At 42.2% G+C, this 23,757-nt stretch overlaps 1 protein-coding gene across 2 annotated transcripts in view; it reads left to right on the top strand.

Annotated features, from left to right (window-relative positions):
• Positions 1–23,757, top strand: part of EMB1974 (NHL domain-containing protein) — an 83,554-nt gene that overhangs the window by 13,537 nt on the left and 46,260 nt on the right. For both annotated transcript variants that reach the window (XM_088966967.1, XM_088966966.1), the window contains exon 6: positions 7,793–7,886. In XM_088966967.1, coding sequence (XP_088823093.1) covers positions 7,793–7,886 — 94 coding nt within the window. The remainder of the gene's footprint in view (positions 1–7,792; positions 7,887–23,757) is intronic.

The following is a 23,757-nucleotide window of genomic DNA, read 5'->3' as shown; positions in this document are numbered from 1 at the left end:
ACTCTACCTTCAACTGATAAGTACTTGGCCTTCCAAGAAGCCAGCTTCCTTTCCATCCTTTCAATTACATGTTCCAAATCGAAACAGAATTGCATTTAGCTCCAAGGGGCAGCCCCAGATGCTTTCCTGGGAGATAACTAACCTGACAGGCCAGCACTTCATCCAAGTCTTCCAGGTTATCAACCTGGCCCACTGGGAAGATCACACTCTTCCCCAGATTTACTTTAAGCCCAGTCACCGTTTCAAACCAGCACAAAATTCCCAGTATAACTTCCAACTGATCAGGAACAGCATCAATAAAATACAGAGTGTCATCAGCAAACTGGAGCATGTGAACCTTTTCTCACCTGGACAGATTTCAAAACCATCCCAGTAACTTTCAGATGCAGTAAGTTTACTGAATTGAGTGAGCACTTCCATCAGACAAATGAAAAGTAGAGGAGAGAGAGGGTCCCCTTGTCTAATTTCTATAGAGCTTTCAAAGAAACCCGCCACTTGTCCATTAATCAGGGCAGAAAATTTTGGAGAGGTAAAACATACCTTTATCCAGTTCATCCACTTCTGGCCAAAATTCATTCTTTCCAAGAAAAAATCCAGACACCTCCAGTTGACATGATCATAGGCCTTCTCAATGTCCAACTTACAGATCAGACCAGGTTTACCATCCCTCCTTCTAGAGTCAATCAGCTCATTTGCAATCAAGACACTATCCAACATTTGCCTCCCAGGAACAAATGCTCTCTGATTGTCAGAAATTACACTCGATAGCACTTTCTTCATCTTCTCAGCCAACACCTTTGAGAGAATCTTGTAGAAACTGTTTAGGAGACTAATGGGTCTGAAATCTTTTAGGTTTGTAGCTCCAGAAATTTTAGGAATGAGAGAGATGAAAGTATTATTCAGACTGTAGGGATGCTGAACTGTGAAAATTCTGAAACACATTCAGAATGTCTTGCTTAATAAAATCCCAACATTTCAAGTAGAAAAGATTAGTCAAACCATCTGGTCCAGGTGATTTCTCTGATTCCAAACTTCTGATTGCTTCCTTGATTTCCTCCTCAGTAAAGGCTCTTCTAATAAAGCACTCTGCTCATTTGTAAGTCTCTTAAAAGGAGTATTCAGAGGGAGGGGTCGATAGGTCCAATGCTCTTTATATAACTCCTTATAAAATGCTGTAGCAATGGCCTTGATTTCTGCATCTGTTTCTCCAACTTTTCACATTCCAGTTTACTGATTTCCTTAAATCTGGATCTGGCATTTGCCATTTATTAAAAAAACTTGGGTTCCTGTCCCCTGCCTTCAACCAGGCGATTTTGGCCCTCTGCCTTCAACTGATCTCATCCTTATGGGCAATCTTATCATAGGCTGCCTTAGCTAAATCTCTCTTCAACCTTTGATCTTGAGAGATAGGACTTACCTCTTCTGCTCTATCTATTTCACCAATTAAGCTCAGACAAGCCTTTTTTTCTATTTCCAGAGACAACTTGTTTTCCAACTTCCATACTTTTGCCTTCTCTTTAATCGCCCCCGGTTTTTTTGCCAATCTATGAGAGCTTGTCCCAGTTTCTTGACATTCATTCCAGGCCCCTTTAAACATTAGGATGAACCTTTCTTCCTCAAACCAGGCATTTTCAAATTTAAAGGGAATCTTTTTTCTTTCTTGAGGGCCACAGACTAGTTGTATAGGACAATAGTCTGAAATAGGCCTTGCAAGAGCTACTTGTCTGAATTCTTTAAAAATATCATCCCACCCTGCTGACACAAGGAATCCGTCAAGTCTAACCAAAACAGGAGTCTCCTGATTATTAGTCCAAGTAAATTGGGTGCCAACCAAAGGTAGGTCCATCAGATCAGACCTGTTAATAAATTCAGCAAACATATTCATCAATCTGGACCTTCTTCCCCTTGTGTTCTTCTCTTCTGCTGAAAGTGTCACATTAAAATCACCCCCTATTGCCCACGGACAATTGAGCATTCCTCTAGCCCTAGCCAAGTCCTCCCAAAACTTACTCCTCTGGCTGTTGTCAGTATGGCCATAAACATTTGTGATTTGGCACTTCTCTCCCCCTTCCCACTCCACCACTACTTAAATAGAAAAGGTTCCAATCTTCTTAGAGGTAACCTTACACTTCAACGGATCCCACATAATCACAAGGCCCCCAGCACTACCCACTGCTGGAATCTGGACAAGATTGTGGCAGCTGTTAGCAATTCGGTTGCAGATTGGGTTCTACTATCTCTAGAATTTAAACAAGTCTCTAGGGAGGATTTGGGGGACAGATTGGGAGATATTTTGGGGATTCAACTATGCAATTTGGATAGTTTACTTAGTTCTGTTCCCTAGCAGTTTTTCTTGCTTTTCTGTATGCGGGTGATGTTTTATCACCTGCTAGATTGTACTATTTTATTTTCTCATTCATGAATTTTCAATTTATCTTTAAAAAAAAAAAAGGAAAGGGGTGGACAAACTTTTCAATAGAGAAAGGGTGTCTTCAGGAGAAGTTTGCTTGCCCTATGTCTCATCCCTCTCTTTATCATTGAAGATTCTAGCATTCCTTTCCTCCCAAACAGTTCACACCAAAGCAGCTCTTGCACACCTCCAGAAGACTCTACCTCTTTCCTTTGGCCACCTGAAGGTTGCAGAGTCAAAGAGATTGCAGATCTGCCTTGGTTTTGTTCACCTGAACCCAGAAAAGATCAAAAAGCTTCTCCTGGAGGCCTACAACAAAAGGGCAAGAGATTAGTAAATGGTAACAACCTTCTTCATTTGCTTTGTAGAGGATACACCAGTTTGGGGAGATACAAAGACCAAGTCTTCTTTTTTGCAAGACATCCTTCCAAGAGACACTTCCCAACAAAGGGCTCCCACTTTTGGAGGGATAGGGTTGGGCCAAACCTCCTTGCTATGAAATAGTTGAGGATTAGGATTTGAGCATAGAGGCATAGGAGAAGGAACCCAGGGAATTAGGCAACCAAATGTGGCAATTAGAAGAGGAGGGGTCCAAACAAATAGGTTCAAGAGTTTTAAGGTGCAAGGCAACCTGGTCAAGCTCAAAGTCCCTTAAATCTCTCCTAAAGCCCAAATTCTAGTTTAGACCAAAGGAAATGGAGAAGGATGTAAACCTCTGAATTGGCTCATTTTTAATACACAAAAGGGAATACAAAGAAGGGAAAAAGTCCTTAAGGGAAGAGTTACCAACCTGAACATCCTTCCAAAACAAAACCTTATCTCTAGTACAAGTGTCATACCTGATTAGGTTCAAGAAAAGAGGAAGAATACTACGGATAGCCTTCCAAGGTGAGCTGAGTGTAGCCTGCCGAGATGCACCAGCATCCTAACCATTACCTGCCACACCATGAACACTTTTTACGACTTTGTGCTAGACTCTTTCCCTATCCAGAGGCCACCTCCATAGCCATTTACCCAACAAACTTGTGTTCTTCTTAAATTATCTAAACCCAAACCCCCTGCTTCTTACTTCTGTATACTAGTTCCCACCTAACCACATGATCCTTCCTTCCTTCCTTCCTTCGGCTCCCACAAGAAATCCCTCATAATTTTCTCTACCTTTACAACCTTCCTTGGGGCATTCTAAAGACCAAGAGAAAGTAAACTGGAAGATTTGCTAAAGCAGCCTTTATTAACGTGATACAACCTCCATGGGAGATGTAGTTTCTCTTCCAAATACCAACTTCGGTGGTGTTTGAAACCATGGTCATCTCGTGGATGGCCTGTTTCGGTCCACACCACGGGATGGCCACGATGTTTGGTTGATTGTGGATGGGAATGATCCACAATATATCGTGGACCGGCCTCGTCCACAACCCAAAATCTTGGTAACGCATATATCTCGTGGCTGTGGTTGGTCCACTACTTTTTCACTCTATTTTGATACAATACATCTACCCTACATACTTTTCTTTCTTTTTTACCCTTGGAAGTTCTCCACTGCCGCTCCTCTACTGCTGCTCCTCCACTACTAGGCATTGCAAGCACAAGCTTAGCGGTGCTTAATTTTTTAAATATTAATTTTTAAATTTTAAAATAATAAATTTTAATGTTTTTATCAATAAAATAATAATTTTGAATGTTAATTTTAATGTTAATTCTAGCACATACCCAGCGGTGTGGAGTCCACACCACACCCACAAAACACCATTGTGGATGTGGACTGGACCAGTCCACAAAGTCTGTTCACAGTTCAGAACAGCTATGGATTGTGGTGTTGATTGGTCCCTGCCACAGTGGTATCCCAATTTCTCATCCACACTACAATAGGCCTCCTTCGTTGTGCACTTTTCTACAATCGGATTCCAAAATCTACCTTCCCTTGGATTATCTCCTAATGGCATTCCCAAATAAGTCAAAGGCTAGCTAGAGGTAAGGCAACCTAAGGACTTTGTTACTTGGCTCAACTCCTCTTTCTCTAAATTCAACTCCACCACACAACTCTTTTCAAAATTGATCTTCAACTTCACAACACATTCAAACAGCTTTATCACTTGTTTAAACTTTCTTGCCTTCTATGGATCTCCAATCTCATAGAAGATGATTGTGTTATCCGCAAAATGCATATGTTACCATTGTACCCTCTCTACCTACCCTCCAGCCTCTGATCAAGCCCAGCCTATCAGCTCTCGAAATAAGCCTACTAAACACATCCGCTATCAAAGTAAAGAGGAAAGGAGAGAGAGAGGATCCCCTTGTCTCAAGCCTCTAGAGGATGGAAAGAAATCCCTAACAACTCCATTAACTATTATCAAATAATGGTAGGTTTTCAGGCAACCTTCAATCCAAGCACACCACCTCTCTCCAAACCTGTAACTTCTCAAAGAATCCAACAAGAAGGGCTGATCTACCATATCATAAGCTTTTTCCAAATCCAATTTACACACAAAACCTTTCTCTCCCCTTCTCTTGAAGTCCTCCACACATTCATTTGCTACTGAAATTTGATCTGTGATTTGTATTCCTTGAATGAATGCTCTTTGCGTTGGCTAGTTAGATTGGGTAGAGCTTGTTGCAGCCTTAGGGATTAAACTTTAGCCAAAATCTTATAAATATTGGTCGCTAGGCTATTGGTTCTAAAATCTCTCGGTTGGATTGCATATCCCTTTTTGGGTATCAAGGCCTCAATGGTGGAGTTGATCCCTGGGCTGATAAAATGTCCTTCCGCAAACTTCTCAAAAACTGTCCACAAATCTGATTTGACAATGTCCCAACAATCTTGATAGAAGGTCATAGTGAAACCGTCTAGTCCTAGTGCCTTAGACCTGTCCATAGAGAAGATAACCCCCCTTATCTCTTCCAAATCAAAGTTCCTTTCCAGCCAACTTGCTAGATCAAGCTTCAATCTTGGCCACTCTTAACCCTTCCACTCTAAACCCTACATCCACCTGTTGCTTGTAGACTGCCTTAAAGTGACTCATAAAGACATTGGCAATCTCATCTTGATTTTGCACCATTTCACCATTGACCCCTAGCTTCTCCACAAGGTTCTTTCTCCTCCTTCCATTACCAACTGCGTGGAAGAACTCAGTATTGCCATCCCCCTCTCTGATCCATTGATGTCTTGATTTTTGTCTCCAACACATCTCTTTTCTAAGGACTACCTCTTCCAACTCCTTTTTTAGGGACCACCTTGAGTTCCTTTCTTCTTCCGACAGCAAACCCTATCCTTCTTTCTCATCCATATATTCAATTTGGGATATAATGCTTAATTTCCTTTCCTCCACTCTCCCAAAGTGCTCCCTATTCCACTGTTTTAATTTTTTCTTTTGATCTTTGGACTTTCCTATTGGAATTTGACTCCCTTTCAATGAACTCCCACCACTTCTTCATTCCACACCATTCTTTAACCTGCCACATATTTTCAAATCTGAAAGGTTTGGACCCACTCACAAAGTCCTTAGATCCAATGTTGATCAGCCAATGGTCTGAGGTGATTCTTGGCAAGTCTCTAGCCGACAACCCTATCCAGTGGTTTCTCCACTCAGAATTAAAGATGAACCTATCCAACTTAGAAAACCTTGGGGGGGATTTTAGATTGGACCAAGTGTAGACAGTCTGCTGGAGGGGTAATTCTGACAGTTCATACTCATTAATAAACTCATTGAACTTCCTCATACTAGTTTGATCACTTGAGTGGGATTATTGGTTTCATTTGTAAATCTAATCACGTTAAAATCACCACCTAAGCACCATGAACCCTCCCAACATACCCCTAATTTTCAGTGAGCTCTTCCCACATTTCACCTCTTTCTCCATATCTATAGTGACAATATCAGTAAGACATTCGTCATTACCCAAGTAAACTCTTCTCTCACCCTCTCAAATTTAGATAGTGAAATGACCTATTAGTTCTTCTAGTGGCTCCACTACCTCTTGTCTCCACCCACATTGTCACTATGCCCCCTGATGCACCCCACAAAGGTGAAAAAGACCAACCTAATCCTGTAGAACTCTATACACTTCTCACCCACCTCCTATCCCAATCTTTCTTTCATGAAGCAACACTATGTTCGGATTTTCTTTTCTGATCAAATCTTTTATCACCCCTTCTTTTCCTAGCATTCCAACTTATTAACTTCATGGCAACACTTCTAAAAGCCACCCCTAATCTGTCAGCCCTTACTTGGCACCTTTCCTTCTCTCCCCCTGGCACTAAACTCTAAATATGCGGCAACATCTGATTTTAGTCTTTAAACCTCTGTCAGCTTCCTCTTTCTTTGCCAGTCCTCCTTTTTTTCATTTCTTTTTGGCATAGACTTTCACATTTTCTACCTCTTTAAGTTTTAGGCCCAGCTCTCCTGCCACTTCATCCATTGGTTTCTTCCCAAACCCCATCCCCTCATCTTCTTCTTTCTCTTTCCTCTGGCTCCCCTCTTGTAATTCCTTATCTGTCTCAATATTTCCATCTGTTATCTCCTTTCTTGTAAGATCCTCAAAGGATTCACAGACCAATTCGCAAATTCTTTCACCCAGTTCCCCTATAATTGGCCCCTTCATTTCTTCCTTCAGGATTCTCCTCCACTACCCTTACAACATCTTGCTGGAGTGTGACAGGCATCGGTTGGGTTTGGAAAGTATCTGTTACAATCAAAGAAGGTCATTAGCATTCGTAAAATTAAAATCAAACAAACCTGGAGAAGATGGCTTTGTTGCAGCCTTGCAGGACTGCTGCACAAGTTATTTGGGTTGGAACTAGACCCACTAGCACCTGTTCTCTGAGGATTAGTTTCAGATTGTATTGTTTTTATAACTAATGTATAAATACAGACTAATGTTCCATCCGGAAGACTGATCTCAGCATGGAGAGATGTGAATCTCAGACCCATAAGGCCAAAAAGGAGCCAGTTAATTAAAAAAAATGTAGATAGGAATCAGGGTTGTTTTTGTTGTAAGATGCAACTGTATATTCATTTGCTTGTATTACAGAACTAATTATGACTATTTATTCATGAGTAGAAAGCAATTTATTAAGACGATCATGTCTTGTGCTTGGGGTCTGGTGGGAGAAATCCAATAAGATACTCCACAATGTTAGCTTGCAAGACAGCTAACATGTGGTCCATGAAAAGAAGTGAATAGACATCAAAAGGGATAACGTGTGCAGAAGAAAAATTCTTGTCACTGATCTCCATTAATGCCTTCGATCTGACATCATAGGAAGTGATATGGATATATTAATCTGCTTAGGATTTAACTGTATTTTTTTTTTTGTATTATTGGAGTTTGTTAATATAAGATTAATCTTTGTTCTCATGTAACTAAATGTTTCGATGTGTCTAGATAAAAAATGGGGCATGCTACCTTCTATTTAAAGCCTTTAAGGGCCCTTTAATTTGTCATGAAAAGAGTGCTGATGTAGGAACAATTATCAAAGGTATGTTGATTCTGTAATTTCAGCAGTGGTACTTGCATGATTTATTTTTGTTTTCTTTTTTGGTTTTACTTTTTGGAATGAGTTGAACTTTTCTAACATAAGGTTTTAAACTGTTAAAATTCAGGTCTGCCTTAGAGTTCGGCCTGACTGAGTTCAGTTATGTAGAAGAAGAAAGAGTGATAGAGAAAGAGAGAGAGAGAGAAAGAGAGAGAGAGAGAGAAAGAGAGAAGAGAGAATTCTTGTTTGAACTGAAAGAGTCAACTTGACTTCTCCCAGTTGGCCAGTAAGTATTTATATTATTATTAAAACATAACTGAAAAGACCTATGTGCCCTTACTTAAGTTAAGAGCACATGTTTCAACACAACATTACAGATCAACAACATCAATCAAGGTATAAAGACAGAAATACCCCTACGCTAACACTCCCTCTCAAGCTCACATACTCCCAGCTTGTTACATATGTAGTCCACTCTTCTCCGACTCAAGTCTTTTGTAAATAAGTCAGCCCACTGATTTCTTGTATTAACATGTGTAGTGTCTAGCTCTCTATACAGCACCTTCTCTCTCACAAAGTGACAGTCAGTCTCAATGTGCTTGGTTCTTTCATGAAACACTAGATTAGAGGAGATATGAACTGCAGTCTGATTATCACAATAGAGCTTCATTGGAGTGTTAATGTTGTACCCTACTTCCTGTAGAAGGTTCATTAGCCACACTAATTCACAAGCGAATGCGCCATAGCCCTATATTCTGCCTCTGCGCTGCTTCTTGCCACAACCGTCTGCTTCTTACTTTTCCATGTCACCAGGTTACCTCCCAGAAACGTGCAATAGCCTGTAGTAGACCGCCTATCAGACATAGAACCGGCCCAATCAGCATCAGAATACCCTTCTATTTCAAGTTTTCCCCCACTCTTGTATATCAGACCGTGACCCAGGGCCCCTTTTAGATACTTCACAATTCTCAGAACCGCATTCCAATGAGAAGAGATCTTTGCATGAACTGGCTTACCACACTAACTGCAAATGAGATGTCTGGTCTTGTAATGGTTAGGTAGTTCAGTTTGCCCACAAGTCGTCGGTATCTGCCAGGGTCTTCAAACACTTCACCCATATCAATGCTTAGCTTGGTATTTGTGTCCATGGGTGTTTCAGCTGGTTTGGCACCCAACAAGCCTGTTTCTTCCAGCAAATCAAGCACATACTTCCTCTGGCACAGGTTAATCCCATACTTGGATCTCGCTACCTCTATCCCCAAGAAGTATTTCAGTTTACCCAGGTCCTTTGTCTGAAAGTGATCCTGCAAATAAGTCTTCAGCCTATCAATACCAATGTTATCATTCCCAGTAATAGCAATGTCATCTACATACACCACCAACAATATTTTTCCTCCCGGAGAGTCATGACTAAATACAGAATGGTCAACTTTGCACTGTTTCATGCCAAACTTCTTTACCACCTCATTGAACCTACCAAACCATGCTCGAGGAGACTGTTTAAGCCCATATATAGCCTTCCTTAGTCTGCACACCTTACCATCCTCCCCCTGAGCAACAAACCCTGGAGGTTGCTCTATGTAGACCTCCTCGAGTAAGTCCCCATGCAAAAAAGCATTTTTGATATCAAGCTGATATAGTGGCCACTCATACATGGCTGCAAAAGAGATCACAACACGAACTGACCCTATCTTAGCAACCGGTGAGAAGGTCTCTGTGTAGTCAGTGCCATAGGTTTGGGAGTACCCTTTTGCAACTAATCGCGCTTTCAGGCGTTCAACACTACCATTAGGCAGATACTTAACCGTATAAACCCACTTACAACCAACAGCTTGCTTCCCAAGAGGAAGAGCAGCGAGGTCCCAAGTATGATTATGATGAAGGGCTGAGAGTTTCTTCCATGGCACGGCACCACCCTGGAGAGGCAAGGGCTTCTTAGACATCTTTAGGAACAATAACTGATGATAACAAGTTAACAAACTGGCGATGAGAAGCGGAAAGGTGAGTAAGAGAAACATAATTAGAAATGGGATGAAGGGTGCAAGTACATTTACCTTTCCACAAAGCAATGGGTAGATCAATCTCAAATGCCAAGTGGGGTTCTGGTGCTGGATCCGTCGACAGAGATGTAGCTGGAGGAGTAGTAGCTGGTGCACATGGGCGATGTGTATACACATGACGGATAGGTGGGCGTTCAACAGGTGGTGGCACCGGAGGCAAGGATTTCGTCACAACTGGAACAAAGGGAGGAGGATCGACAACGGGAAGTGGAAGGGGAGGAGGTGATGATGAGGAGGAAGCATCACCAGACCCCAAAAAGAACAGAGTAGACTCAAAGAAATTGACATCAGCACACACAAAGGACCGTCGAGAACCAGGATGGTAACACCTATACCCTTTCTGGGTCCAAGAATAGCCAAGGAAGATGCACTTGAGAGAACGGGCATCAAATTTGTCGTTCCTAGGACCCAAATTATGGACAAAACAGACACACCCAAAAACTCTCGGTGTAAGAGGGAATGGAGACAAAGAGGGAAACAAGACATGAAACGGAGACTGACCATCAAGGATGAACGTGGACATCCGATTAATCAAAAAATGAGAGGTAAGCACTGCATCATTCCAAAAAGGTTTGGGAACATGCATGTGATGCATTAGGGATTTTGCTGTTTCAAGGATATGGCGATTCTTTCTCTCAGCACCCCGTTTTGTTGTGGGGTGTAGGTACACGAGGTTTGATGTATAATGCCGTGTTGGTCTAAGTATTCCTGAAATGATGAGGATAAATATTCGCGGCCATTATCAGAACGAAAAACTTTGATGTGGGTACCAAATTGGTTATGAATTTCAGCATAAAATTTTTGGAAAATGGTAAATAATTCACTTCTTTCTTTCATTAAATAGAGCCACGTCATCTTTGAAAAATCATCCACAAAAATGACAAAATATCTGTATCCATTATATGACATTACTTTACAAGGACCCCAAACATCTGAATGAACTAAATAAAAAGGACTCGACACACGGTTATCAACCCTAGAACTAAAGGGAACACGATGGTGTTTCCCAAACTGACACGACTCACAATCCAAAACAGAAAGCTGACTCAAGGACGGAACCAAGGACTTCAAGACTTTGAGCGGCGGATGACCAAATCAGCAGTGCCACTGGAGAGGAGAAAGAGATGACTGGAGAGCTGTTGAAGTTCTACCACCACCACCGTCAAGATAATGCAGTCCACCTGCTTCATACCCTCCACCAATCTTCATCCCCGTCTTGAGATCCTGAAAGACACACATAGAAGGATAAAAGGTAATGGAGCAGTTAAGTGATATGGTCAGCTTACTAACAGACATAAGGTTAAAAGGCAATTTAGGAACATACAGAACTAATGAGAGGGATACAGGATCTAGGTCAACATTACCAACACCACAAATTGAGGATGTGGAACCATTAGCAAGGGTGACAGATTGTGATGTCGAGCAATGAGATAAAGAGGAAAACACACTTGGAGTTCTAGTCATGTGATTAGAGGCTCCAGAGTCAATGATCCAGGGATTGGGTGTAGATGCCAGACAAGCCATACCTGAGTGAGCAAAAGTCACCGTGTTCTGCTGTGATTGGATAAACCTCTCATATTCATCACGGGGAACACTCACCATCTCCTTCATGGGACCATCTGTGGATGTAGGAGGCAACTGGTCAGATGAATGATTCTCCTGTTTAAAGCTAGAACTTGAGTCACTCGTCGCGACATGATTGGCCCAGGTTGAGGGAGGGCCATGTAAATCATAACAATAGTTGATGGTATGTCCATCCATACCACAATGAGTGCACTTCCTCGGGCTTGAGCTACGTCCTCTACCATGTGCTCCCCCTGAATCTCTGCTCCCAGTACGACCACCACCACGATTATAAGTAGACCCACCATTGCCACTTCGACCATATGCAGAACCACTACCAACACCACGGCCAGACTGAGCTCCCCGAGCTCCACCTTTACCACCACGGCCTCTCGATGCAACAAAGGCAGATCTATCTGAGATATTAGAGTTCTCAGTAGATCCGATAGAAATCCTCTGAAGTCGAGCAAATACCTCTTCTAGGGACGGAAGAGCTGATCCCCCTAATATCTGAGCCCGTACTGGTTCATACTCAGACTTTAGTCCCACAAAAAATCTAGTCACATCAAGTTGCTCTCTCTGTTGTTGCTGAATCTTGACATCAGAAGTGAGAGGATGATAGACATTCAACTCATTACGTATGTTCCTCATGTTGGCATAGTACTCCTCAAGACTCTGATTGCCCTGTTGCAGATTAAAGTACTCTTGATAAAGCTGATAAACTCTGGTTGTATTGTCCTGTCCCGAATACAATTTTTTTGCATGGTCCCACACGTCTTTGGCAGTATCAAGGAACATGAAGTTCACACTAATCTTGGGTTCCATACTGTTCCACAACCATGTGATGATCTGAGCGTCCTCTTGCTCCCAATCTTCATACTCGTGAGAGTCAGAGGAGGGTTTCTCCTCCCTGATATGTTTTACCTTCTTCTTTGCCTTTAGAAAGACTTCAACGGATTTAGCCCAAGGCACATAATTCTCTCCATATTTAACTTAATGGAGGTCATCTGAACATTCAGGTAGTCTGTAGGCACCGTCACACTAGGTTTATAATCATTACTGTCTCCCATTATGTTATCACAAATTCTGCACACTTTCTGAATTCTATTATCACTGAGATCTACACACTACACACCACTAGGTCACACCTGTCACACTGATGGTAGCACTAATTGTTGCTGGAATGTGTGCTCTTTACACCACAAACCCTGCTCCTACAACTACCTGAAATCTCACCACTATATGATCATATCTCTTCCTTCAACATGCACAAAGAAACCAGCATAAACCCTGGCCGAAACACTATATGATCATATCTCTTCAAAAAAAAACCTAAAACTGAAGTCTCTTACCTTATCGCTGAAGTAACACCCATGCGAGCAAGAGAGCATTCCACACATAACAGCCGCTTCACACACAACAGCTACACACAGTTCGACCCTCTATTCTTCCTCTACTAGGAGAGGGCGATCTTAGAAATCACAACAACCGACCACATACGACCTGACTGGAGGCATAGAGACCCCCAAGGGAAGAGGGCGATCACTCCTTTTCAGCCCTTTCCCTTATCTCCAATCGAACACAGAAAAAAAAGGAGGAAAACCCTAGATAGGGTGCGTAGAGAATGAACCCTAGGCAAGCAGAAATCTAGGCAGATTTAACCTGCTCTGATACCATGTTAAAATTCAGGTCTGCCTTAGAGTTCGGCCTGACTGAGTTCAGTTATGTAGAAGAAGAAAGAGTGATAGAGAAAGAGAGAAAGAGAGAAAGAGAGAAGAGAGAATTCTTGTTCGAACTGAAAGAGTCAACTTGACTTCTCCCAGTCGGCTAGTAAGTATTTATATTATTATTAAAACATAACTGAAAAGACCTATGTGCCCTTACTTAAGTTAAGAGCACATGTTTCAACACAACATTACAGATCAACAACATCAATCAAGGTTTAAAGATAGAAATACCCCTACGCTAACATAAACAATAGATGAATTGATGTTGGACACAAAATGGATAATATTCAAAGTTATTTTTGAGCTATCTAGGCCCAACTAAAAATTGGAGAAAAAATTGTTTGATGTCCTTCACTTACCTTGCAACCTAAATTTGAAGGGCCGAAACTTACCTTAAGGTGGCAAGAGAAAATAAGATTGTCATCTGCAATTTGTGGTGACACTTATTTTATTTGAGTATTGTTAAAGTTTGACCTGCCCTAGAATTTTGTCGTTGACTGTAAAGTAAAGTGAAGTAAAGTAGGAGAAGAAAGAAAAAGAGAGAAAGATGAGGAAAGAGAGAAAGGCTGGTTCGAATTAGAGAAAGATTCATCTCCCTAGATTCGGCCAGACCTATTATTATGTTATTAACTAAATGGAAAAGACTTAAGTGCCCTTCTTTAAGTAAGAAGCACTCGAACTAACATAACAGTACACATCAACCTTCTCGACAAGTACAAAGACCGAAATACCCCTTCACTAACACCACTAACACTCCCCCTCAAGCTGGTGAGTATATATCATATAATCCCAGCTTGTTACATATGTAGTTCACTCTCCCCCGACTCAAACCTTTTGTAAACAAGTCTGCCCACTGGTTTCCCGTACTAACATATGCAGTTTCTATCACCCCATTCAGCACCTTCTTTCTCACAAAATGACAGTCAACTTCGATGTGCTTGGTTCTTTCATGAAACACTGGATTGGAAGAGATATGAACTGCTGCCTGATTGTCACAATAGAGCTTCATTGGAGTACTGATGCCATATCCTATCTCCTGTAGAAGGTTCCTTAGCCACACTAATTCACAAGCAGTATGTGCCATGGCCCTATATTCTGCTTCTGCACTGCTTCTTGCCACAACTGTTTGCTTCTTACTTTTCCATGTTACCAGGTTACCCCCCAGAAAGGTGCAATAGCCTGTGGTGGATCGTCTATCAGACATAGAACCTGCCCAATTAGCATCGGTGTATCCTTCTACTATTAGTTTTCCACCACTCCTGTATAGCAAACCACGACCAGGAGCTCCTTTCAGATACCTCACAATCCTTAGCACTGCATTCCAATGTGGGACCAAAGGTTTCTGCATGAACTGACTCACCACACTAACCGCAAATGAAATATCTGGCCGAGTAATGGTTAGATAGTTTAGTTTGCCTACAAGCCGTCAATATCTACCAAGGTCTTCAAATACTTCACCTATATCACTGCTCAGCCTCGTATTTGTTTCCATAGGTGTCTCAGCCGGTTTAGTACCCAACAACCCTGTTTCTTCCAATAAATCGAGCACATATTTCCTCTGACACAAATTAATGCCATGCTTAGATCTTGCTACCTCTATGCCCAAAAAGTATTTCAATTTGCCAAGGTCCTTTGTCTGAAAGTGTTCCTGTAGGAATGCCTTCAATCTGTCAATGCCCATTTTGTCATTCCCAGTCACAACGATATCATCCACATACACCACCAATATTATTTTGCCTGTTGAAGAGTCAAAACTGAAGACAGAGTGATCAACTTGGCACTGTTTCATACCAAACTTCTTGACCACCTCACTGAACCTACCAAACCATGCTCGAGGGGACTGTTTAAGTCCATAAATAGCCTTCTTAAGTCTGCATACCTTACCATCCTCCCCCTGAGCAACAAACCCTGGTGGTTGCTCCATGTAGACCTCCTCGAGCAAATCACCATGCAAAAAGGCATTTTTGATATCTAGCTGATGGAGAGGCCAATCATACATAGCTGCAAGAGAGATGATGAAACGAATTGACCCTATCTTAGCAATCGGGGAGAATGTCTCTGTGTAGTCAATGCCATATGTTTGGGAGTACCCTTTGGCAACCAGCCACGCCTTCAGGCGCTCAACACAACCATTTGGCAAGTACTTAACACTATACACCCACTTACAACCGACAGCCTGCTTCCCAGGAGGAAGAGCAGTGAGATCCCAAGTGTGATTATGATGTAGAGCAGAGAGCTCTTCTCCATAGCACGACACCACTCTGGAGAGGTAAGGGCTTCCTGGACATCCTTAGGAACAACCACGGAGGATAACAAAGAGATGAACTGGCGATGGGAGGCGAAGAGGTGGGTAAGTGAAACAAAATTGGAAATAGGGTGAAGGGTGCAAGTACGTTTACCTTTCCGGAAGGCAATAGGAAGATCTAGGTCGGAGGCTGGTGTTGGAGCTGGAGCTGGATCTGTTGACGGTGATGAAGCTGGAGGAGCTACAACCGATACACGCGGGCGATGTGTATACACGTGACGGATGGGTGGACGGTCAACCGGTGGTGGCACCGGAGGCAAGGACATAGGCATGACTGGAACCAGAGGAGGTGGATCAGCCACGGGAAGAGGAAGGGGAGGTGGTGATGAGGAGGAAGCAGCAGCACCGGACCCGACGAAGAATGGAGTAGACTCGAAGAATGTAACATCAGCACATACCAAGGAACAATGAGAACTGGGATGATAACACTTGTACCCTTTCTGAGTTCGGGAATAGCCAAGGAAGATACACTTCAGGGAACGTGCATCTAACTTGTCAGTCCCGGGACCCAGATTATGAACGAAGCAGACACACCCAAATACCTGAGGAGGAAGTGGAAACGGAGACATGTTGGGGAATAAGACACTAAAAGGAGAACGACCATCAAGGATAGACGTGGGCATCCAATTAATTAAGAAGCAAGAGGTGAGCATTGCATCGCTCCAAAAGGTTTTGGGAACATTCATGTGGTGCATGAGGGAGCGTGCCGTTTCTACAAGATGACGGTTCTTTCTCTCAGCCACCCCATTTTGTTGCGGAGTGTAAGTACATGAAGTTTGGTGTATAATGCCATGTTGGTCCAAGTATTCTTGAAAAGATGAAAACAAGTATTCACGTCCATTATCAGAACGGAAAATTTTGATGCGAACGCCAAATTGATTGCGGATCTCAGCATAAAATTTCTGGAAGATGGCAAATAATTCACTTCTTTCTTTCATTAAATAGAGCCACGCCATTCTTGAACAGTCATCAACAAAAATAACAAAATAGCGGTATCCATTATATGACATCACTTTATAAGGACCCCAAACATCTGAATGAATTAAAGAAAAAAGACTCGACACACGATTATCGACCCTAGAACGAAAGGGAACACGATGGTGTTTCCCAAATTGACACGCTCACAATCTAAAACAGAAAGTTGACTCAATGAAGGGACTAAGGACTGCAACACTTTCAACGAAGGGTGACCAAATCTACAATGCCACTGGAGAGGAGAAATGGATGACTGAAGGGCCGTTGACGTTTGTCCACCACCATCAAGATAATACAGTCCACCGGCTTCATGCCCTCCACCAATCTTCATCCCCGTCTTGAGATCCTGAAAAGCACACATAGAAGGGTAAAATGTGATAGAGCACTCAAGGGACTTGGTTAGCTTACTAACATACATAAGATTAAATGGAAACTTAGGTACATATAAAACAGAGGATAGGGATACAGGGTCTAGGTCAACATTACAGTTGAAAAATAGCCCACTTGATGTATGGAACTGTTTGAGATTAGATGCAAACCAGAAAATGAACAAACAGGAGAAGAAGAGAAGAGAGAGCTGGCGGCAATGAGTGTTAGAGAGTAAGAAGTTCGAACATAACCACTCTCTAACACTCTAAACATCTTATTAATAAGTTAATCTTTGACAAGTTACAGAGAGGCCCTTGAGTGAGCAGGAAAATACAAAAAACAGAATATTACAGAGTATGGGCCCAGAATAAGGCCCACAACAGAGAGAAACATAACATAACATGAAATGACAGTCTATGGGCCATTCGGCCCATCTTCTCTACACTCCCCCTCAAGCTGAGCATAGATGTTAATCATGCCCAGCTTGCCAGTGTCATGTTGAAGCCTTGCCTTGGAAATGCCCTTGGTGAGAAAATCTGCCAGTTGTCCTTCAGAAGTAATGAATGGAAGACACACTTCACCGGAGGAGACTCTTTCACGAATAAAGTGTCTATCAACCTCAATATGTTTGGTTCTATCATGTTGTACCGGGTTGTGAGCAATGTTGATGGCAGCCTGATTATCACAGTACAACATCATGGGTTTGTCATGATCTACCCCAAGTTCTTCCATTAAGGACCTTAGCCACAATAATTCCGAGACTCCATTTGCCATGGCTCTATATTCTGCTTCTGCGGAGGATCGAGCCACAACTGTTTGTTTCTTACTCCTCCAAGAGACAGCATTACCAGCCACCAGACTGCAATACCTTGAAGTAGATCTTCTATCATCAATATTTCTAGCCCAATTAGCATCAGTATAGGCTTCAAGTTTCAGATGACCATGTTTGGAAAATAGAATTCCTTTTCCTGGAGAGCCTTTCAGATAGCACAAAATCCGTTCTGCTACTGCCATATGGGTATCTCTAGGAGCATGCATGAATTGGCTAATGCAACTGACAGCATACGCGATATCTGGCCTAGTCATGCACAGGTACAAAAGCTTCCCAAGAAGTCTCTGAAAGACCCCTTTGTCTTCCAACAAAGTTCCATCCGAAGCTGAAAGTTTGTGACTCATATCAATAGGAGTTGCAGCTGGTCTTGCACCCAATTTTCCAGTTTCAGACAACAAATCAAGGACATATTTCCTCTGGGAAATATGAATCCCATCCCTGGATCTGGCAACTTCTATGCCAAGGAAATATCTCAACTCCCCCAGATCCTTAATCTCAAATTCTGTACGGAGGAAAGACTTAAGGCCCAGAATGCCAAAGGCATCATCACCAGTCACTATAATGTCATCAACATACACAATGAGATACACTGCTAGAGACCCACTTTTCTTCACAAAAAGAGTATGATCTGACTGTGTCTGAACATAGCCGAATTTAACAAGTGCAGCTCTAAATCTATCAAACCAGGCTCTGGAGATTGTTTGAGGCCATAAAGAGATTTCTTCAGTTTACATACCTTTCCTTGCATATCTTTCCCATACATTCCTGGAGGAAGACACATGTAGACCTCCTCATGTAAGTCACCATTCAGAAATGCATTCTTTACATCTAACTGATAGAGAGGCCAATCAAAGTGAGCTGCCAGAGATAAAAGAACCCTCACAGATGTCATCTTAGCAACAGGGGCAAAAGTCTCCAGATAGTCAATCCCATATGTCTGTGTGTAGCCCTTTGCAACAAGTCTGGCCTTATACCTCTCAATAGTCCCATCTGCCCTGTATTTAATGGTAAAAACCCACTTGCATCCAACTGGATCCTTCCCTTCAGGCAAATCCACCACCTCCCAAGTACCATTTTCATGTAGAGCATCCATTTCAGCCTGCATGGCATCTCTCCATTTTGGAATCCCAAGAGCTTCTGATACAGACCTAGGAATGGGGTTAGAAGCAACTGAAGAGAGGTAGGCACAATATGAAGGGGAAAGTAGGTCATAAGAAAGGTGTTTGGAAATGCAGTGTGCAGTACACTTCCGCTTTTCTTTCCTAACAGCAATGGGGACATCAAGATCTGGGAAGGGGGATTCCAAGGGAGCTGAAGCAATACCTGTTATTTCATCTGTGATTGGGAGGGTATGAGCCTCATTTGTTGTAAGGGAAACCACTTGCTCATTCCTGGATCTCTGCCTTTGATACACTTTGGGATTATGGGTAGGACGAGGAGGTAAAGAAATAGGAGCACTAGGACAAGAGGAATGAAGTGGCTGATCCTCCTTTGATTCATTTTGTGAGGATACAGATTTGTCAAGAGACAGAACTGGGACAGGAAGGGGAAGAGCAAAAACTTGTGACAGACTCTCCCCCTGTTGACAATGTCCTTCCTGAGAGGAACCATAAAAAGGAGAAAGTTCATCAAAGGTAACATCCATAGAGACATGTCTGGTGCCAGTCTTTGGATCAAAACAACAATAACCCTTTTGTGTGGGGGAGTAACCGAGGAAGATGCATTTGTGGGCTTTTGGTTCAAACTTGTGTCTCTGCACACTTGGAATGTGAACATAACAGGTATAACCAAACACACGAAGAGGAATTGGGAAGAGATCCTTATCTGGATGAAGAAGACTGAAGGGGGATTTAAACCCTAAAACCCTGGATGGCATACGGTTTATGAGATAGGTAGCAGTAAGTACAGCATCACCCCAAAATCTTGTGGGAACATGTGAGGCAAATAAAAGGCTCCTTGCAACTTCAACAATATGTCTATTTTTTCTCTCAGCAACTCCATTTTGTTCAGGGGTTCTAACACAGGAGCTTTGGTGAATAACCCCCATGTCAGAGAGATACAAGGATAAGCTCTTCTCAAAATACTCTTTTGCATTGTCAGATCTGAAAACCTTAATTCTGGTACCAAATTGAGTCAAAACAAGCTCATGAAATTGCCTCACAAGTCTCGGGACTTCGTCTCGGGATTTCATTAAGTATATCCAAGTGAATCTAGAAAAGTCATCAATGAACAGGATAAAGTATTTGTAGCCCCCCATAGAGGATAAGTGGTAAGGCCCCCACACATCAGAGTGTACAATATGAAAAAGAAAAGAGGATTTTTTATTGCTCACAGGGTAATTTTTTCTACAATGCTTTGACAACTGACATGACTCACAATTGAGACTGGACATACTGACTCCCTTAAACAGTTTGGGAAGCAAATGACTTAAAGCAGAAAAAGGTAAATGACCCAACTGACAATGACTCAACATAATTTGACTGACTGACTCTGAAGAAGTAGAACCAAAAGCAGCATTCTTGGGATGATCAAAGCATTGGCCAGGGGTGTCGAGCAAGTATATTCCATTCGCTTCATGGCCACTCCCAATCACCTTCCGAGACTTCAGGTCCTGAAACACACAGTGAGAAGGGAAAAAGGTTACACAACAATTCAATGACTTGGTCAAGCTACTTACAGATAACAAGTTGGTATTTAACTTAGGTACATGAAGAGTGGAAGATAAAAGTAAAGAGCCTGTAGGCTTGATAGTTCCCTTTCCAGAAATGGGGGCAAGAGAACCATCAGCTAAGGTGATTTTGTCACGACCAGGAAGCAAATCATATGACACAAACAAAGTGGAAAGGTTGGTCATGTGATCAGAAGCACCTGAGTCAATGATCCAAGGGGTCTTGGGATTACCTGAGGTAGATGCATGGTTAGCAGAAGCCCTTATACCTGAGTGAGCAAATGCAGAGGTGGCTGGACTTCCAGAAGGGTTGGATGATGAAGTTACACCTTCAAGCTGGCTGATCATCCTTCCAAACTTCTCATAATCAGCTTTCATGGCTTCCAATTGTGCACTTGCAGACTCAAACTCTGTATCTGTACTTGTGGCTGTATGTGCACTTCCTGTCTTTCTACTGTCATTCTTCTTCTGGAATCGGATAGGGACAAAACTGGGATGCAATTTCCAGCACTTGTCCTTAGTGTGTTTCGGCTTCTTGCAATATTCACACACCACCTCCTTCTTTCCTGTGCCACTGGGGGCTCCTGTAACCCCTTTGGGTTTGATTCCCATATTTGCAAAATGATCATTGATACTGACCCCTTGAACCTGCACTTGCCTCCTGCTTTCTTCACTGCTGACCAAAGCATATGCTTGAGACAATGAAACATCTTCCTTGGACAAGATGTTTTGCTTTGTAATGTCATATTCAGAATTCAGCCCTGTCAAGAATTCAAAGACCCTATTCCTTTCAACCAATTTCCTATATGTTTCAGCATCCTTAGGGGTATCCCATGTCACGGCCTCTATCAAATCAATCTCTTGCCATATAGATTTTAGGGCTGAGAAGTATGCTGCAAGTGACTTCTCCCCCTGTCTTAGATTCTTCACATCACTTCTCAGTTTGTAAGCTCTGGCAACATTCAACTTCTGGGAGTAAGTTTCTGCAACACTATCCCAGATTTCTTTAGCCGAGTTCATCCACAAGTAATGTTGGCTAATCTGTGGCTGCATTGAGTTCACAAGCCACCCAATCACTGTGTAATTCTCCTGCACCCATTTCTCATAAGAGGGATCCTCCTCTGGGGGAGCTTTCTTGCTCCCAGAGATAAACCCCCACTTTCCTCTACTGCAAATATGATTTTTTACGGATTGTGACCAGGCCAAATAATTGGTTCCATCCAATTTAACTGTAGTTACAGCCAACAAGGAATCAGTTGTAGTTCCCAAATTATGTCCATATTCAGCAGTGCTCTTGTTCTCAATTTCTGAGAAATTCATTATGTAATAACTTCAATTAGGGTTTCGGCAGGCCTTTAAAAGTGATATGATTTCAAAGAACTCAGATTGAGTTGAAACAATAGCAAACACAACAACACACAAACTCAGTTTAGAACTGACAGCTGTGAGAACCAAGTTCGGTGGCAGCACTTTCAAAGAGGAGAAACTCTGATTCAGCCTTCAAGGAACAATCAGTAGGCCTCCAAACAATATGTATTCTTGGTTCCCAACAATAATTTCCCAAGGAGAACAAAGAAAACAGTCCACAGTACCTAAGAGGACTTTTTACAAACACTATGTATGCAACAGTCAACACTTCACTGTTAACAAGCAGAAATCACTTCAAGAACACTTTGTCTAAGTCCAAGAAGCAGCTGACTAAAGTAGAGGCTTGTACCACTCAATTTAGATCAGTTTTTTTTGGCAGTTTGGAAGCCCAATAACAGCCGAACCACACTTCCAGAATAACCTAGAAATCAGTCCAGTAACAGTGCGCCGAATGGAGGTGTTTTGAATGCTTTAACAGTCCTCCCAAATAACAAAAAATAACTCAGCAAAGAACTGAGAAAAGACTTACAGCAAGAGAGTCTCTGGTTTGAACTATAAACCAGGCCGAACACTTGTTCTCTAAGATAACTTCGAAAGTCATTTTCTCTGATTTCAAATCAGGCCAAACAACTTGCTCTCTGGTTCTTCCTGGTCACCGAACCCTTCTCCAAGTGTATAGAAACTTCGGCACCCTCCAATGACCTCCAAGAACCAGGCGGATGACTGTAAACTTTCAGCCCTAGAGCCTCCTCATGTAGTTGGCTGAACTAGAACCACATGAGGGACACGCCAAGCAATGGCCCGCTCTGATACCAAGTTGAAAAACAGCCCACTTGATGTATGGAATTGTTTGAGATTAGATGCAAATCAGAAAATGAACAAACAGGAGAAGAAGAGAAGAGAGAGCTGGCGGCAATGAGTGTTAGAGAGTAAGAAGTTCGAACATAACCACTCTCTAACACTCTAAACATCTTATTAATAAGTTAATCTTTGACAAATTACAGAGAGGCCCTTGAGTGAGCAGGAAAATACAAAAAACAGAATATTACAGAGTATGGGCCCAGAATAAGGCCCACAACAGAGAGAAACATAACATAACATGAAATGACAGTCTATGGGCCATTTGGCCCATCTTCTCTACAATTACGAACACCACAGATATGTTAGACAGTTTTGTATGCCCTTAGCTTCAATCTGATTTGATGTACTTTTGTTATTTAGTGGAAATAAATAAAGTGCATGTTTGATTCATGTTGTTTGGTTTAATTCTGTGTAAAACCCTAAAACTGGACATTTATAGAGACTCATGTTAGTTTTAAATGTTCACAGCCGTTGGATAAGTCTGGGGAGATTTATCCTGCCAAGGCTGATACTGGTGTGCCACCAAGTGTTGGGATGGCCTGTCTCAGCCACCAGGGTAAGACCCGAGGCATGTGTAGTATGGGATTATTTGAATCCTTGAACCGGACCAGATTTCCAGTATTGCCCTGGACCTTGGAGATAGATGGGAAAAACTGAAAAGTTACACCTGACCCCTAGACTCGATTATGACATTTCACTAGGTGTTGGATCAGACTGCCTTTGATATGCCAATCAGTGAGATCCTTAGCGGGGATCAAAACCTGGGTATGTTGGGGCAGTTTGAGAATTCATCTGAGTGGGTGATCATAGTGACAGAATCAGCCACTTTGTCGGACAAAGGGTAATGATCGGGAATGCACTCTCTCTGATGGAAACCAAACTGCCGGCAGTTGATTTCAATCGTTGGAATTTTGTTTTGCAAAATTAATATATTTATATATATATGTACGGTTTCAAATTGTTTGCAAATGGTTTTAATTCTCGGGATCCATGTGAGAGGAGAGTGCGGCACTGTTCCTTGCAGCCGAGGGAGAGATCCTCTCTTGTCGGGCATTGCTTGATAATTAAGGGCTGAGAGGTTAAGTGTAAGACCATTGAGGATAATACCTGATGGGCTAATCTTGCACCTGCCCACAGTCCCTGGGT

This window comes from Nelumbo lutea, chromosome 1 (assembly GCF_056320005.1).
Source record: "Nelumbo lutea isolate HS-2025 chromosome 1, American lotus-T2T, whole genome shotgun sequence".
Lineage (NCBI taxonomy): Eukaryota > Viridiplantae > Streptophyta > Magnoliopsida > Proteales > Nelumbonaceae > Nelumbo > Nelumbo lutea.
Note: the sequence above shows the minus strand (reverse complement) of the source record. Positions and strands in the feature narration are given on the sequence as shown.